Source organism: Xyrauchen texanus, chromosome 23 (genome assembly GCF_025860055.1).
Source record: "Xyrauchen texanus isolate HMW12.3.18 chromosome 23, RBS_HiC_50CHRs, whole genome shotgun sequence".
NCBI classification, from domain to species: Eukaryota; Metazoa; Chordata; class Actinopteri; order Cypriniformes; family Catostomidae; genus Xyrauchen; species Xyrauchen texanus.
In genome coordinates, this window is record NC_068298.1 from 34,947,953 (window position 1) to 34,963,632 (window position 15,680).

General features: G+C 39.9%; 1 protein-coding gene across 2 annotated transcripts in view; it reads right to left on the reverse strand.

Annotated features, from left to right (window-relative positions):
- LOC127617255 (serine/threonine-protein phosphatase 2A 55 kDa regulatory subunit B beta isoform-like) overlaps positions 1-15,680 on the reverse strand; it is an 88,322-nt gene that overhangs the window by 34,934 nt on the left and 37,708 nt on the right. Inside the window, exon 1 of one of the 2 annotated variants that reach the window (XM_052089199.1) lies at positions 3,588-4,050. The exons of the other annotated variant lie outside the window; for it this stretch is intronic. Within the exon in view, the coding sequence (XP_051945159.1) occupies positions 3,588-3,657 (70 nt within the window). The 5' untranslated portion in view covers positions 3,658-4,050. Of the gene's footprint in view, positions 1-3,587; positions 4,051-15,680 lie in introns of those variants that run through there. 2 annotated transcript variants of the gene reach the window in all.

A 15,680-nucleotide genomic window follows, 5' to 3' on the forward strand; every position in this document is an offset into this window, starting at 1 on the left:
TAATAACTCTATACCTAAAAGGTCATTATGCACCCCCATAGCATCATTTGATATTTCTTTTTACCATAAGGAAGGGGGTGCCAATAGTGGGTGTTTCTAGAACACTTCAATATTGCCCCTCTCACCACTCTGTCAGAGCTTTATTAGGTTTGGGACCCAACACACCACTACTGGGAATACAAAGTTACCCCACGAAATCCAATTACAAAGGCCATGCCACTATAGTGAATTAGACAAATTGGGGAAGAGAAAAGGTATTTTAGTAGGTCATGGTCCCGGGTCATAGGGCACTTAGCACTGGTTGTTTCAGGGAAGTGTGTACTCGATAATCAAAATCAAACTAGGAATGCTCTATACAACAGCAATTATCCATGTGTATAGACAAAGCATTGTGCATCAACACACATTACACTCTAGTGTAATTGATCCCAGTGGAGAATTCTGAATACTCCAGTCTTCGATATACACATTCTATGTGTGGTTATAGATGGAAACACACAAGAGGGTTATAGTGCTGTGTTATTAAACTCTGTCTACGTATACAGCCTCAACAGCCTTAGGGAGAGAACATAGAGAAAGTAACCCTGGACCTCAATTACACCTCTATGGATGTCTGAAGAGGGAAATACTAACATCATCTACAGCATCACGTGAGCCAGGCAGCGTGGGTATGCACTGAAATGAAGCAGTGAGGGGGTGGGGATGAAAGACCAACATCCATTCACTCTAGAATCTGGAACACTTGATTGTAACACTAAAATGAAAACATATGTGTTCAGTTTTTTTGCGAATGGCATTATAAAAGCCATTGGTTTACTGAGTCTGGTGTGGAAGAACTTGCCTACTTAAAGCCCAGACCTGAACCCCAATAAACACCTTAGGGATGACTTGGAATGCTGATTGCCTGAATGGGAGCAAATCCCTGCAGCCATGTTCCAACATCTAGTGGAAAGAGCTTCCCAAAAGAGTGGAAGCTGATATAGCAGAAAAGGGAGGAATTAAAGGGATAGTTCATAATGTTTTGTTTTCGTTCATATCGTCAACCTCTGCACAGGGAGGGGATTTTATAGTAAAAAAGCACATAAATATTTAAGATTTAAGTGCTTTTTTTTACACATCTGGGATGGCATGAGAGTAAATTATGAAAGAATTTTCATTTTGGGGTGAACTATCACTTGCTTATAGTTTTTAAATTAAATGTTCAACAAGCCCATATGATGTGGTTTATATACAAAAATAAATGTAAGGACTGTAACCACCATAAACAGTGTAGGTGGACACATTCACACCAATATTCAGAATAGAGGTCAATACAGAGCTCTTAAGATGACAGGAAGGGAAATTCATTTCTGAAATAGCTTTGGGTTCCCTCGCAATAGCTTTATCCATTCCTCCCTGTCCTTTAAGGGGCTCTGTAATTTTGCAATCGCCAATTCTTAAACTATACAATTTGTCAGTGTAATTAGGACAGATATACCATTTTTGCTCTCTCCAAACAGCAGTAATACACACTGAGAACAGCAGTAAAAACTGCTAGAACCAAGAGGTGATGCACTACATAGTGATCACTGAGATATTTATGCTTGGAGATGGTCAGTGCCTTATTCCAGATAATAAACGGTCTGTTCTCTGTTGCATCTGCTGTCTCTAATGGTCTTTTTACAAATCACAGATACTGTATATTGTGTCAAATTAATTCTAAACTGCTTTTGATCCACAAAAATTTAAGTTCTTATGATTGCAGATACGAATCTGACTCTAACAAAATGTATAGAATGCACAATTACAGTCGGTCTAAATTCAGTAGAATCAGCCTTCTCATTTAAAACCAATTTCAGACTGTTCATGCATCATAAATATGCCTAGCAGATAGAGAAATTGCTAAGATATTTGCCAGATAAAGAATCTGTGTGGCTTGAAGTGTTTGTGCTGTGTGTGTGCGCATGTGTATGCAAATGCTCTACTGATGCTGCTTGATTTACAGAGAAGCCTGTGTGGGCATAAGATCAGGTCATAAACCAGGGAAATCAGGGGCATGTGAGTCCGACGGCCACTGATTGATTTTGCTCAATGGTTTTGTTTTGCAAAACCTCCAACATACATTAATCACTGCCAAGAAAAATGCCCATCACTGGGGGAGGTTTCCAGACCTTACTCCCACTGTAACTCTATGCACTAGACATCACAGGAGATGGTTTATCTGAAACCTGTGCTGGACCGAGTTTGCATAAAAGCATCCAATCATATACTGTCATTTACATTTATCCAAAGCAACTTTCAAATGAGATTAATACAAGTAGAAGTGAGTAATCCAAGGCAGAAAGCAATATAAGAAGTCCTACCATACAACATTTCTATTGCACACACCATATCTCAATATCATGGGTTTTGGTCTGGTTTTAGAGGAGTTTTGGGCACTTTTAATGGAATATTTCGGGTTCAATACAAGTTAAGCTCAGTTGACAACATTTGTGGCATAATGTTGATTACCACAAAAATTATTTCGACTCATTCCTCCTTTTCTTGAAAAAAGCACAAATCTGGGTTCCAGTGAGGCACTTACAATAGAAGTGAATGGGGACAATTCGTACACATTAAAATACTCTGAAGTTTCAGAAGTATAGTCACAAGTCATAAACTATATGCATGATATCATGATTTTAGTGTGATAAAATCACTTAATAACCTATCCAATTTTACAACATTGTTGCCATGACAATATAAAATGGTTTAAACAAACATACAGCTCAAATAATACATGAGTTTTAACAGAAGAATTAATGTAAGTGCTTTTATAAAATTATGAGCTTCACATTTTTGCCTTTATACCCTTCAAAAATTGGCCCAAAAATCTTAAACAAACGAGAACCAGCAAACCATCTCAGGTTGGCTTATTTTTATAATTTTTTTTATATAAAATCTTTTGAGTATGCATGCATAAGCTGCAATGTGCAGACATCAAACAGAAAGCCTAGGGGAAGAATCCTAGCTCTGAGACAGATACCGCTGCACCCCCAATTTTACATATCCTACAGTGTTAATGAATATGACATTATATCTTAGAAAGATCTTCCTAGTCACACCCTTAAAAGCAACCATTCCAAAATATATCCAGCCCCTCTGTATCACTGCACTGCTGGTGAATTGCACAATTCTTCTGTTCTGTTATGCTAGTCATATCTGACTCATTGTAAACGTCATTGCTCAATGCCACTGCCCCATAGTAACACCTTAAACCAGATCACAGTGAAATGCAAAGCCTACATATAGTCTGACATTTTTTGTAGCATATAAACATTTTATACCAAGCTGTCCTGAATTTCTTTTTATTTTAAGCACCATGCACATCAAGTAGGAGACATAATAAAATTTACCTTACATATGAACTGAAAAAAATAAAATAGGCTACAAGTATACTTAAAATCACCAAGTGGTAATAACATTCACCACTGCACCAACAAGCACTAACGCCCTATGCTCATTCACCACATTGATATACAAGAGGGATGTTCAACAGAGACACACTTCTCACCCACCCCCCACATTCATTAATATCCGAGAGAATAGAGTACAATTTTTACAAATACCTTCGGTTGCATAGTTGTGGTCCCGAAGGAAGCTGTTGTTGATTTTACGGCTGTCACTCTCCTCCTCCATTTATGATACGGTTATATGGGAATCTTAAATTAGACACGCAGGAATCCATCGTGGACCCTGAACATCAGCAGGCGTTTTGCGGGTACATCGCGCTGTCTGTCATGACACCGGTCGCCCCTCTCATGTACGTGACGGCTTATCTGACGCTTACTGGCGGCTCCTGTGCGTTCACCTAAAGGGGCATCGACTGTAACGCTTGGCAGAAAAGCAGCGTCCCACGGTGATACAGTCGCTCAATTCGTATTTCATACGTGGGAAGCACTTCTTAAACAGGTGCATCGGCGAACCGGCTATAAATCTCCTTTCAAAAAAGGTTGAATGGAAAATGAATGCGCAAAATAAGCAAGATCGGAGTAAAAAGGGTGTCGCATGGACCCTGGTAAACGTGGTGCGCTGAATGTGGTAAAGTGAGGATTTAAAACTAGGGCAGGGATTTCCACCTTCTGAGCCGAGGGGGCGGGGTTATGCGTCAAGCGCTCTATCCATAATTCACCTCTCCAGCCTCTCTCTCTCTCCCTCGAACATTTTTACTGCTAATACAGTCTACTAATGTTTCGTTACGAGAACAAGCTTCTTATACGATTGTAACGTTATAGAAGTTATAGAAGCGCCATGCTGTATGCACTGCGCGCGAACGCCTCCCATTCATATAGGCGCTGTCCAGTGCTGAACTGACAGCACATGCCGATACCAAGGTTCTCAATGGACCTGACAACTGCGAACAAATGACTCAAGGCACCAGAATAGCTGCCAGTTATCTTTCTCCATGTGCATACAGTTTTTTTTTTTTCTTTCTTTTTCTGGGTAGCAATTTAAAGCTCCTGAAACAAAAATATACCGTAATTACAGTGCTTACTCGGCATAAATTTTTTTTTTAGTACTGCTCGAATCTATAATGTACTCAATTCTAATGACATTTTCTAGGGAATTCAGCCTCAAGAAATTGATGCGCGCTTGCGCTAAAAAAGAATAAAACGTCACAATCAATAAAATAGAACAATAAAATGTTGTCTCGAGACGCATTATTAACGGTTCTTTTTAAGGGACCGATCACATCGTACGCGTGTTTGAGTCCATCTGTGCTGATTTCAGTACATTTATGCATCTCATCCACACTAGAATGCATTTTCCTCCACTGAAAAAAACGAAAACACACTCCATTACCATATAGTTTGGAAAACAATGACATTACGAAACTGAAAACAGAAGTTTAGTGTGGATGGGGACTTATAGGGCAAATTTTTCCAAAAACCTAGTAAGCGTACTCCGGAGGCAGCATTTTAAGGCATCATAGGCACGCACCTGTTTTTTTCTCCCCTTCTCTCCCCAATTTGGAATGCCCAATTCCCAATGCGCTCTAAGTCCTTGTGATGGTGTAGTGACTCGCCTCAATCTGGGTGGCAGAGGTGGAACCTCAGTTGCCTTCGTGTCTGAGTCCGTCGATCCACGCATCTTATCACATGTATTTTTGAGCACATTACTGCGGAGACGTGGTGCGTGTGGAGGCTTCACGCTATTCTCCGCAGCATCCACGCACAACTCGCGCCATACTGAGAGCGAGCCACATTATAGCGACCACAAGGAGGTTACCCCATGTGATTCTACCCTCCCTAGCAACAGGGCCAATTTTGATGCTTAGGAGACCTGGCTGGAGTCACTCAGCACACTCTGGATTCAAACTCATGACTCCAGGGGTGGTAGTCAGTGTCTTTACTCACAGAGCTACCCAGGCCCCCAAAAGGTAGTATCTTAATTATGCTACCTCCTAAAATATCATGTTTTAGACTAATTTTAAGGTAGCATCATATGTATCCTTCCCTGGGTAAGCGATCCCAGAATGCACCATGATGAACTTGGTGGAAAATCCAAGATGACGGACGAAGCGAGAGAAATTTAGATTATAAATATACTTATAATCCATTCAATACTGAAAATTATCAATAAATAAAAGTTTAATAAGATACAAAACTGACTATTTTACCCAAAATGTGTGTGTGCCATGCGTATTTAGGTTCATTAGAGGATTGCATCGTTTCTCCTGCATCATCTGTATTGAAATCAGTTTTGAGTCGATTGTCCCATGCGCTGCGCATGAGGAGCGCTATTTGAATGATGCATGGAGGCATCATTTCAGTAAAGGATGCTGCCATTGAAGACAGCTGCCTATGTAGGAAGGTACAAGCGAGGCAGCTCACTAGTTTTGGAACAAACCCTTTGATTTTGCAATGTTTTTTGAGACTTTTGTAAGACTTTTGAAAGTGGCAAAAACGACGATGACCAAGGGGGGGCCAGCCAACTTTTTTCTTTTTTCACAGAAACAGAAGCGAACACTTAAGCTTACCTAAGACTTTATGATTCTTTTGCTGCCTTGAAAGCATGGTATGTACTTCAGGAAATGCTTTGAAACTGGAAAACAATCCACTTGATTTGGTCTTGATTTTGATAAGTGATTCAAGTGTACAGAGAATGCACTGGCCAAATCTGTCATTCTGGATTCTAGTCAGATCCCTTTAGGGTCTCATTCTCCTTAAGCATGCCGGTAAATTGCAGGCCAGACGATGATTAATTTGATTAGAGCCCTGCCGTTGGCGTGTTCATTTTGGATAGATTTGATTTACATGCTGATTTTAATACCAACCTCTGTGGGGACGTTCCCCTGCTACTATCGTTTTCTGATATGTTCAGCATATTTTCCACTTTAATCTATCAGATGCCAGTGATGAGAACAAATCCACTTTAAGACTCAAAATACAGGAATGATGAATGTGGCTTAAGGCTACTAAATGCACCACTCATTTAATTCCAAAAGCCAATTTACAGAAGAAATCCTTTTGCCACAACTGTCAATAGGCTTTTTCTTAAATACGTTCCACAATCACATGCCATTTTCCATTTAATCACCCATTAGTTTCCATTAGAATGCAAGCATGCAGCATCTCTGGGCAAGCTGTAATCAAGCATGTTGCACTGAACTTGTTTCCATGTGATTTTCAAACCTTTCCACCTCACTGAATGCATCTGAAGCATCTCAGCCCAGGCCTGCATGATGCTCCTCTCCTCTGACAACAATTCTTATCATTATTCCAACAAGATGACAAAAATCAATGATTTTCTGTCAGGGGAGATGGAGGACCAGGACGATGACAAACTCCAGTTGGCATCTTTTAAAGATCAACAGAGAGAGCTGATATCTGTCAGTCTGAGGGAGAGAGGGGGCGAGAGATATAGGGGGAGAGATGGAGTTGCAGAGATGCATTAATTAAAAAAGAGGTGGAGTGGGAGGGAGACATTCAAGAGAGAAAAGGAGAGATAAGGAGAGTGGGAAAGACTGTTTTACAGTATAATTAGAGTGAGAGCTGCACATTGGCATCAGCATCAGCAGTCTGCTTGGAGATCAACGGTGGTGATTTAATTAAAGTCCAGCCTCTTCTGCCTTTCCATTCTTCTGTTGCAGTGACTTAAAGGAATAGTTCATCCATAAATGAAAAACCTGCACTGAAAAAAGTGGTAATCTGCCATTTTTACCATAAGGAGCTACCTGGTGTAACCCTTAAATGGACTTTGGAGTTGGTGTAACCAAATCATTTCAGGTTGATTTATTGAGGTTAAATCAGTAGTTCTCAACTATATTGACTCCTTCAATTTTCTGAAGTTTGCATCGTTTGGAAGTTTGTTGAGGCCCCTTAGTTTTTTTTTTATTCATTATTTATTTGCCCTCATGTCATTCTAAACCCATATGCTATTATTTTTCCTAAGAATTTTAGAAGAGTCGCAACTGTTTTCTCTATATAGCGAATTCTGTCAAGCACTAAAAAGGAAAAAAAAAACAACAAAAAACAAACCACCATGAAAGAAGTCCAAACCACTTGTTCACTATATTCCAAGACAATAGCTTTTTACGATGAACAGGCCAGAATTGAATAATTTACTTGTTATTTAATGAAAATCTTCTCATCCACCGTAGCTTTCAAATAAATGATTTTGGAGCAAATGATGATTGGTCACAAACCAAGATGATGCCTGTGATGTCCAAACTAACATGATGTGTCAAATGTTGCTATATTTGATTTGAAAGCCAAAGTAGAGGGCAAGATTTTCTGTAAATAACAACTTACATTTGAATCTGTCCCGCAAACAAAGGTGAGGCTTGAGAAAACATAGCACACAGGTCATTTGGACATAATGTATTGTGCTGTTCAAAGCAATCTCATAACAAATTGTATAATAGTCGTACAATATTACGAGATGGTAAAATATAGTAGGCCTGATAAAAACATACTGAGACCTACCTTTTACACTGAGAACAAAATAAATGAACCATAAACAATGTTATGATGATTTTACCTAAGTTTAACCCCTAACCATGATTTCAATAGGAAAATCACTGTTGTGAACCATGGAAGAAAGAGAAGCAACTGGGCTTGGAACAAGACAAGGGAAGCATATTACAGTTTATTGACATATAGCAATCATTTGTATTGCATAAATAAATGTTGAATGAGAAGACGTTTCCTTTTTTAAAATAAAGTGTTGGATAGAGGCCAGCTTAAATATGATGCCTGCACTGTATTTATTTTAAATTCTGTTTGTTGATTGGTTGATCTCTAGGGGAAAAAAGTCATACCTTGTTGTACGATGTCTTATGATTTCGCCATTGCGTAGGAATCCTAGTTACGAGGTTTGGAACAATGTGAAGGTTAGTAAATATAGTAATGACAGAATTCTTATTATTTCTTATTAAGAAAAGCTCCAATGCTAACCTGCCAGTACATATCTCTGCACATCCTCTTGAGACTCTCTTATTTTGGCAAATCTCTTTTACCCTGTATTTATACTTGGTGAACAAGGACACTTTTGGTCTTTGCTTCCTGAATTACGTAGCAAATTAAAACAGCAGTTTCAAATACAGTAAAATCAATATGTACTCTCTCACAGAGCATATTAGAGGAAATTGTAGTGTTCTTAGAAAACCTGTTGTCTCCCAGAGATGTATGAATGGCTATTTAAACACTCAAAGCCTGGGGGCTTTCTTTTGAAGGCCTGAAATCTAACCCATGCAATGGTGTGCATCAAGGCTGCAACACAAAACATGAAAATAATTACAATGCTGTGATATCTTCATGGCCAATTGCTCAAACTGATGTGCAGTAATTGTGTTGGCCTGAGGATGCCTGTCCTTGAATGCCTGCTGCACTCAGACTGACAGACCAGTCACTGAAGCCTTAACAGAGAACAGCCATGGTAATTTCACAATGGTTAATCAATACATTACTATTGATCCTTAAACCTCAATCATGTGTCCTGCAGAAAGACGCATGACCAGTTTAAAATTATTTGTGTTTTATGATTATTAGTATCAAATGTCTTTTTCAACAAAGATTTAATCTTTTATATATATATATATATATATACGTATATATATATACACTCACCTAAAGGATTATTAGGAACACCTGTTCAATTTCTCATTAATGCAATCATCTAATCAACAATCACATGGGAGTTGCTTCAATGCATTTAGGGGTGTGGTCCTGGTCAAGACAATCTCCTGAACTCCAAACTGAATGTCAGAATGGGAAAGAAAGGTGATTTAAGCAATTTTGAGCGTGGCATGGTTGTTGGTGCCAGACGGGCTGGTCTGAGTATTTCACAATCTGCTCAGTTACTGGGATTTTCATGCACAACCATTTCTAGGGTTTACAAAGCATGGTGTGAAAAGGGAAAAACATCCAGTATGCGGCAGTCCTGTGGGCGAAAATGCCTTGTTGATGCTAGGGGTCAGAGGAGAATGGGCCGACTGATTCAAGCTGATAGAAGAGCAAATTTGCCTGAAATAACTACTCCTTACAACCGAGGTATGCAGCAAAGCATTTGTGAAGCCACAACACGCACAACCTTGAGGCGGATGGGCTACAACAGCAGAAGACCCCACCGGGTACCACTCATCTCCACTACAAATAGGAAAAAGAGGCTACAATTTGCAAGAGCTCACCAAAATTGGACAGTTGAAGACTGGAAAAATGTTGCCTGGTCTGATGAGTCTCGATTTCTGTTGAGACATTCAGATGGTAGAGTCAGAATTTGGCGTAAACAGAATGAGAACATGGATCCATCATGCCTTGTTACCACTGTGCAGGCTGGTGGTGGTGGTGTAATGGTGTGGGGGATGTTTTCTTGGCACACTTTAGGCCCCTTAGTGCCAACTGGGCATCGTTTAAATGCCACGGCCTACCTGAGCATTGTTTCTGACCATGTCCATCCCTTTATGGCCACCATGTACCCATCCTCTGATGGCTACTTCCAGCAGGATAATGCACCATGTCACAAAGCTCGAATCATTTCAAATTGGTTTCTTGAACATGACAATGAGTTCACTGTACTAAAATGGCCCCCACAGTCACCAGATCTCAACCCAATAGAGCATCTTTGGGATGTGGTGGAACGGGAGCTTCGTGCCCTGGATGTGCATCCCACAAATCTCCATCAACTGCAAGATGCATCAATACGGGCCAACATTTCTAAAGAATGCTTTCAGCACCTTGTTGAATCAATGCCACGTAGAATTAAGGCAGTTCTGAAGGCGAAAGGGGGTCAAACACAGTCTAAGTATGGTGTTCCTAATAATCCTTTAGGTGAGTATATATATATATATACATTTATTTTTATTGTAAAACACTTGGTCCTTAAAGACTAACCAATAATTGCTGTTTTAGATAGGAGCAAAAATCCTTTTGAGACCAGCTGATTCAACAAGACCCTCTAATATGTTCTACTGCCAATGGAGCGCTTTGAGAACATACAGCATATGAAGTATGAACCAATGGTGAAATTTGTCAACCCAGACAGCACACCATAGATGACAAATGTTGCAAACAAAGAAAATAAGATCATCATGGGATGTGAGAGAAGAGAGAGGGGGGGAGAGACAACCAGATGGATGCATAGTTTTGGCTTTAAACCTGCAGCCCAGAGGCAGCGCCTTTGTCAGGCCAGTTTACATGTGAAGTCATTCCAATTTAAAGATTGAGTAGCTCACTCCATCACTGCGTATAACACACTGATGTAAGGACTTATCACGTCCTTAGAGAGAGTGCGCATGCTGGGTAGATCATTTAGAGGGCAGCCAATAAATAGCTACTCATAGATACCTTTACATGCAGTACATCATAAATGTAATATCCTAATTAAATGAGTGAAAGAAAAAAGGAAGAAAGTAAAAAAATACAGAGAATGTATTTTATTAAGAAAATATGAATGGAGCTTACTCATGCAAAAAGTTGCTAGGGCGTTATGGGTGGTTGCCAGGGCATTGCTATGAGGTTGTTGAGGTTTTCGAAATGGTTTCTCGCACATTTCTATGCAGTCACTAGGGTGTTGTTGGTGATTGCCAGAGCACTGATATGAGGTTGTTGATGTGTTCGCAAGTGTAGCACATTTCTATGTGGTTGCTAGGGTGTTGTGGGTGGTTGCCAGGGTATTGATATGAGGTTGTTGAGGTGTTCGAAATGGTATCTACTGTAGCAAATTTCTATGCGGTTGCTAGGGTGTTGTGGGTGGTTGCCATGGCATTAATATGAGGTTGTTGAGGTGTTCGAAATGGTTTCTCACAAATTTCTATGCGGTCACAAGTGTGTTGTGGTTGCCAGGGCTTGCTATGAGGTTGTTGAGGTTTTCTAAATAGTTTCTTGCACATTTCTATGCAGTCACTAGGGTGTTGTTGGTGATTGCCAGGGCACTGATGTGAGGTTGTTGAGGTGTTCAAAATGGTATCTAGCACATTTCTATGCGGTCACTAGGGTATTGCGGGTGGTTGCCAGGGTATTGATATGAGGTTGTTGAGGTGTTCGAAATTATTTCTCGCAGATTTCTATGTGGTCACTAGGGTGTTGTGGGTGGTTGCCAGGGTGTTGATATGTTGTTGTTGAGGTGTTTGAAATGGTTTCTCACAAATTTATATGCAGTCATAAGGGTGTTGTGGGTGGTTGCCAGGGCATTGATAAGAGATTGTTGAGGTGTTCGAAATGGTTTCTTGCACATTTCTATGCGGTCACCAGGGTGTTGTGGATGGTTGCCAGGGTGTTGATATGAGGTTGTTAAGGTGTTCGAAATGGTTACTAGCACATTTCTATGTGGTCGCTAGGGTGCTGTGGGTGGTTGCCATGGTATTACTATGAGGTTGTTGAGGTGTTTCAAATGATATCTAGCACATTTCTATGCGGTCGCTAGGGTGTTGTGGGTGGTTGCCAGAACATTAATATGAGGTTGTTGAGGTGTTCGAAATGGTTTCTCACACATTTCTATACGGTTGCTAGGGTGTTGTAATTGGTTGACAGGGCGTTGATATGAGGTTGTTGAGGTGTTCGAAATGGTTTCTCGCACATTTCTATGTGGTCACTAGGGTGTTGTTGGTGGTTGCCAGGGTGTTGATAAGAGGTTGATGAGGTGTTCAAAATGGTCTCTCGCACATTTCTATTCAGTCACTAGGGTGTTGTGGGTGGTTGCCATGGCATTACTATGAGGTTGTTGAGGTGCTCTAAATGGAATCTAGCACATTTCTATGCAGTGGCTAAGCTGTTGTGGGTGGTTGCCAGGGCTTTACTATGAGGTTGTTGAGGTTTTCTAAATGGTTTCTCGCACATTTCTATGCAGTCACTAAGGTGTTGTTGGTGGTTGCCAGGGCGTTGATATGAGGTTGTTGGAAATGGTTTCTCACACATTTCTTTGTGGTTGCTAGGGTGTTGTGGGTGGTTGCCAGGGTGTTTCTATGTGGTTGTTGAGGTGCTTTAAATAGAATCTAGCACATTTCTATGCAGTCGCTAAGGTGTTGTGGGTGTTTGCCTGGGCTTTACTATGAGGTTGTTGAGGTTTTCTAAATGGTTTCTCGCACATTTCTATGCAGTCACTAAGGTGTTGTTGGTGGTTGCCAGGGCACTGATATGAGGTTGTTGGAGTGTTCAAAATTATTTCTCGCACATTCCTATGTGGTAACTAGTGTGTTGTGGGTGGTTGCCAGGGCATTGATATGTGGTTGATGAGGTGTTTGAAATGGTTTCTCACAAATTTCTATGCGGTCGCAAGTGTGTTGTGGTTGCCAGGGCATTGATATGAGGTTGTTGAGGTTTTCGAAATGGTTTCTCACAATTTTCTATGCGGTCACTAGGGTGTTGTGGGTGGTTGCCATGGTATTACTATGAGGTTGTTGAGGTGTTTTAAATGGTATCTCGCACATTTCTATGCGGTCGCTAGGGTGTTGTGGGTGGTTGCCAGAGCATTAATATGAGGTTGTTGAGGTGTACGAAATGGTTTCTTGCACATTTCTATGCAGTCACTAGGGTGTTGTTGGTGGTTGCCAGGGCGTTGATAAGAGGTTGGTGAGGTGTTCAAAATGGTCTCTCGCACATTTCTATGCGGTTGCTAGGGTGTTGTGAGTGGTTGCCAATTTGTCCAAGTTAAAAGAACTCACACTCAAGTCTATGATATTCAGGTCTGTTCAGGTTCTTCTTTCAATGAAAATGTATGGGATGTTTTTGCCAATTTTATTGTCTGCCAGGCAAGAAAAATAATAGCACACCTCTCCTCAACAGGTTGTATGATTTGAGGTATCATTCATGTCTGTAGCACAAATAGTGTGAGATAAGTAATATGTTAAATGTTTATATTGAATTTGTTTTAATAAACAACAATAATATAAGTAATATAAAAAAATGAGAGAGATTAAAATAAGTTTTTAAAAAAGAAAGAAAGTAATGGAAAGGAATGGGGACCAAAAGAGAAAAGGTAGAGAGCAAATACAAACAAGTGTGTGTGTGTGTGTGTGTGTAACTCACACACACACACAACACACACACAGAGAGAGAGAGAGAGAGAGAGAGAGAGAGAGAGAGAGAGAGAGGCTTGTTTCTAAGGCAGAGCATTATTGTGAATTCCAATAAGAATAGAGAAAACACTGTATTTCAACACTGTCATTCCCAGTTGTGATTGTAAGGAAAAAGCATGGCAGAGGAATCCTTTATCATCACACTGGCTGCTAGGAAACTGCTTATAGAACAAACTGCTGTGCAGCACAACAGCTGTCTGTTTAATTGAATCATTAAAAATGCTAAATGTCATAATTTGAACCAAAACTGCTCTAATTTGGTTCAAGCACAGCTAACATCTTTCCTAACAAGGTTAATCGCCCAAGCAAGAATAACTGCAGAGAGGACTTGTCTATTTACCTGTTTCATTTGAGATTTTCTAATTCATCTTTCACAGTATATGTAGAGTAATGGTGACATAGTGTTTCAAAGTAATTTTCCTAATTACTTATTTTAAAAAAAATATCACCCAGGATTAGCTGAGACAAAATGTGCACATTTGCAATATGCAATCAGCAAACCATAGCTTTTTAAATCTGGGTTTTAAAAGATGAATATTTTAACATATACAGGTATATACAAGCTTCCTTGTCCCTGATGTCAGTACACAGGGCGGACTTGCACACTACCGGTCTACTATATTGTCATCTATACTTGTAATTGGCCCACAGTGATCATTCAAACAAGCCAACCCGTGCTGCTGGAAAAAAAATGCAATCCTTAAACTGAGATGAGAGATAAAACTAGGTTTTCATAGGTCAGATCATTTTTTTCCATGCCTGAATGATGCCGAATTTGTACCATTATAGTAATTATATGTAATCATTTAATTGTGGCTTGTTGTAATTATGTACAATGGTTGCACCATCACCCAGAGTCTCAGCGCTATACCAACAAGATTTTTTCGGTCAGCCAATTATGGTATAAAAAGCATAACTCTTCATGTTGGTAGCCGGTCTCCAGAGATTCTGTCTGGCATGACTGGAATAACTCTACTCCAATGATGAATATTTTAACAGTGAGGGAGAAAGCCCAGAGTTTAGCTCTCTTGAGTCCATCTCAAAAATCGTGCTCAGCCAGAGACCTAACAAGGCCCTCTAGAGTTAACAACAGTGTTGCCAGATCTGACAAGAAAAACAAGCAATTTGGCTTGACTTCACATATCAGATTTTGTGTACACTGAAAGTTACACAAGTTTTTTAAACCAGATCTAACTCTTACAATTAGTAGTGTTGGTTTAACCCAATTAACTCAATTAAGTTAATTCAGTGATAAAAAATATATTTTTGAGTGTGAACATTTTAATTAATTTTTTTTTATTTTAAATTAAAAATATTTATTTTAAATTAAATTTTATGAAGTACATTTTTTTAGATACATTTGTTTTAATTTTTAATTTTTCAAAATATTAATAAAAAAAAAGGCTAAATTGCATCTAGGCAATTTAATTTGATTACTTTTAAATTACATATTGCATGTTTTGAGAAATCAGTCATTTTAAGAATATCAAGTATAATATGTTCCAATTTACACATATGTATTCTGGAAATAAGCCCAGAAAACCACAACTCGCATCTAGCCATACACTGTATCTACATGAAAAAAGCAGTGAATCTTTTAACAAGCAGACATGGCAACACTGGTTAAAGTTGGGCTTTACATAGCCCACCTCAACCCAAAGCCCTTACCCACCCTTCCTGGCCCCTCCCCTTTCACTCTGCCCCAACACAGACCCTTAATCTGCAGGACAATCCCATTTGGCCGAGCAGCTGCCAGGACTGATCACAGGCAGGCTGCAGCCACCTTCCCTCACGGGGATGCCAAGCTGTCCATGGAGGACCCGACACGGCCCACCCGCTCTGTTTTCCCTACTCGTTCTCTGCTTGTCTTCTTCAATCACTTTATCCTCTCTCTCTCTCTCTGTCTTCTTCAAATCTCTGTCTCTCTCGCTTTCACATCCCCTTCCCCCCGTTCACGCTTCTGTGCCCAGGGGCTGTTCGAGACCCTCGTCTTCCTCCCTGTTCCCGCTCTCTGGAATGGATCTATGGGTACTGTTTGATATTGTGATGACAGAACCATTATGAATGGAGAAACTCAGACTAAAACGAATCGCGCAACAGAGATACAGAGCTTAATGGAGTTGTAGAACTATAAAAAGGGAACATC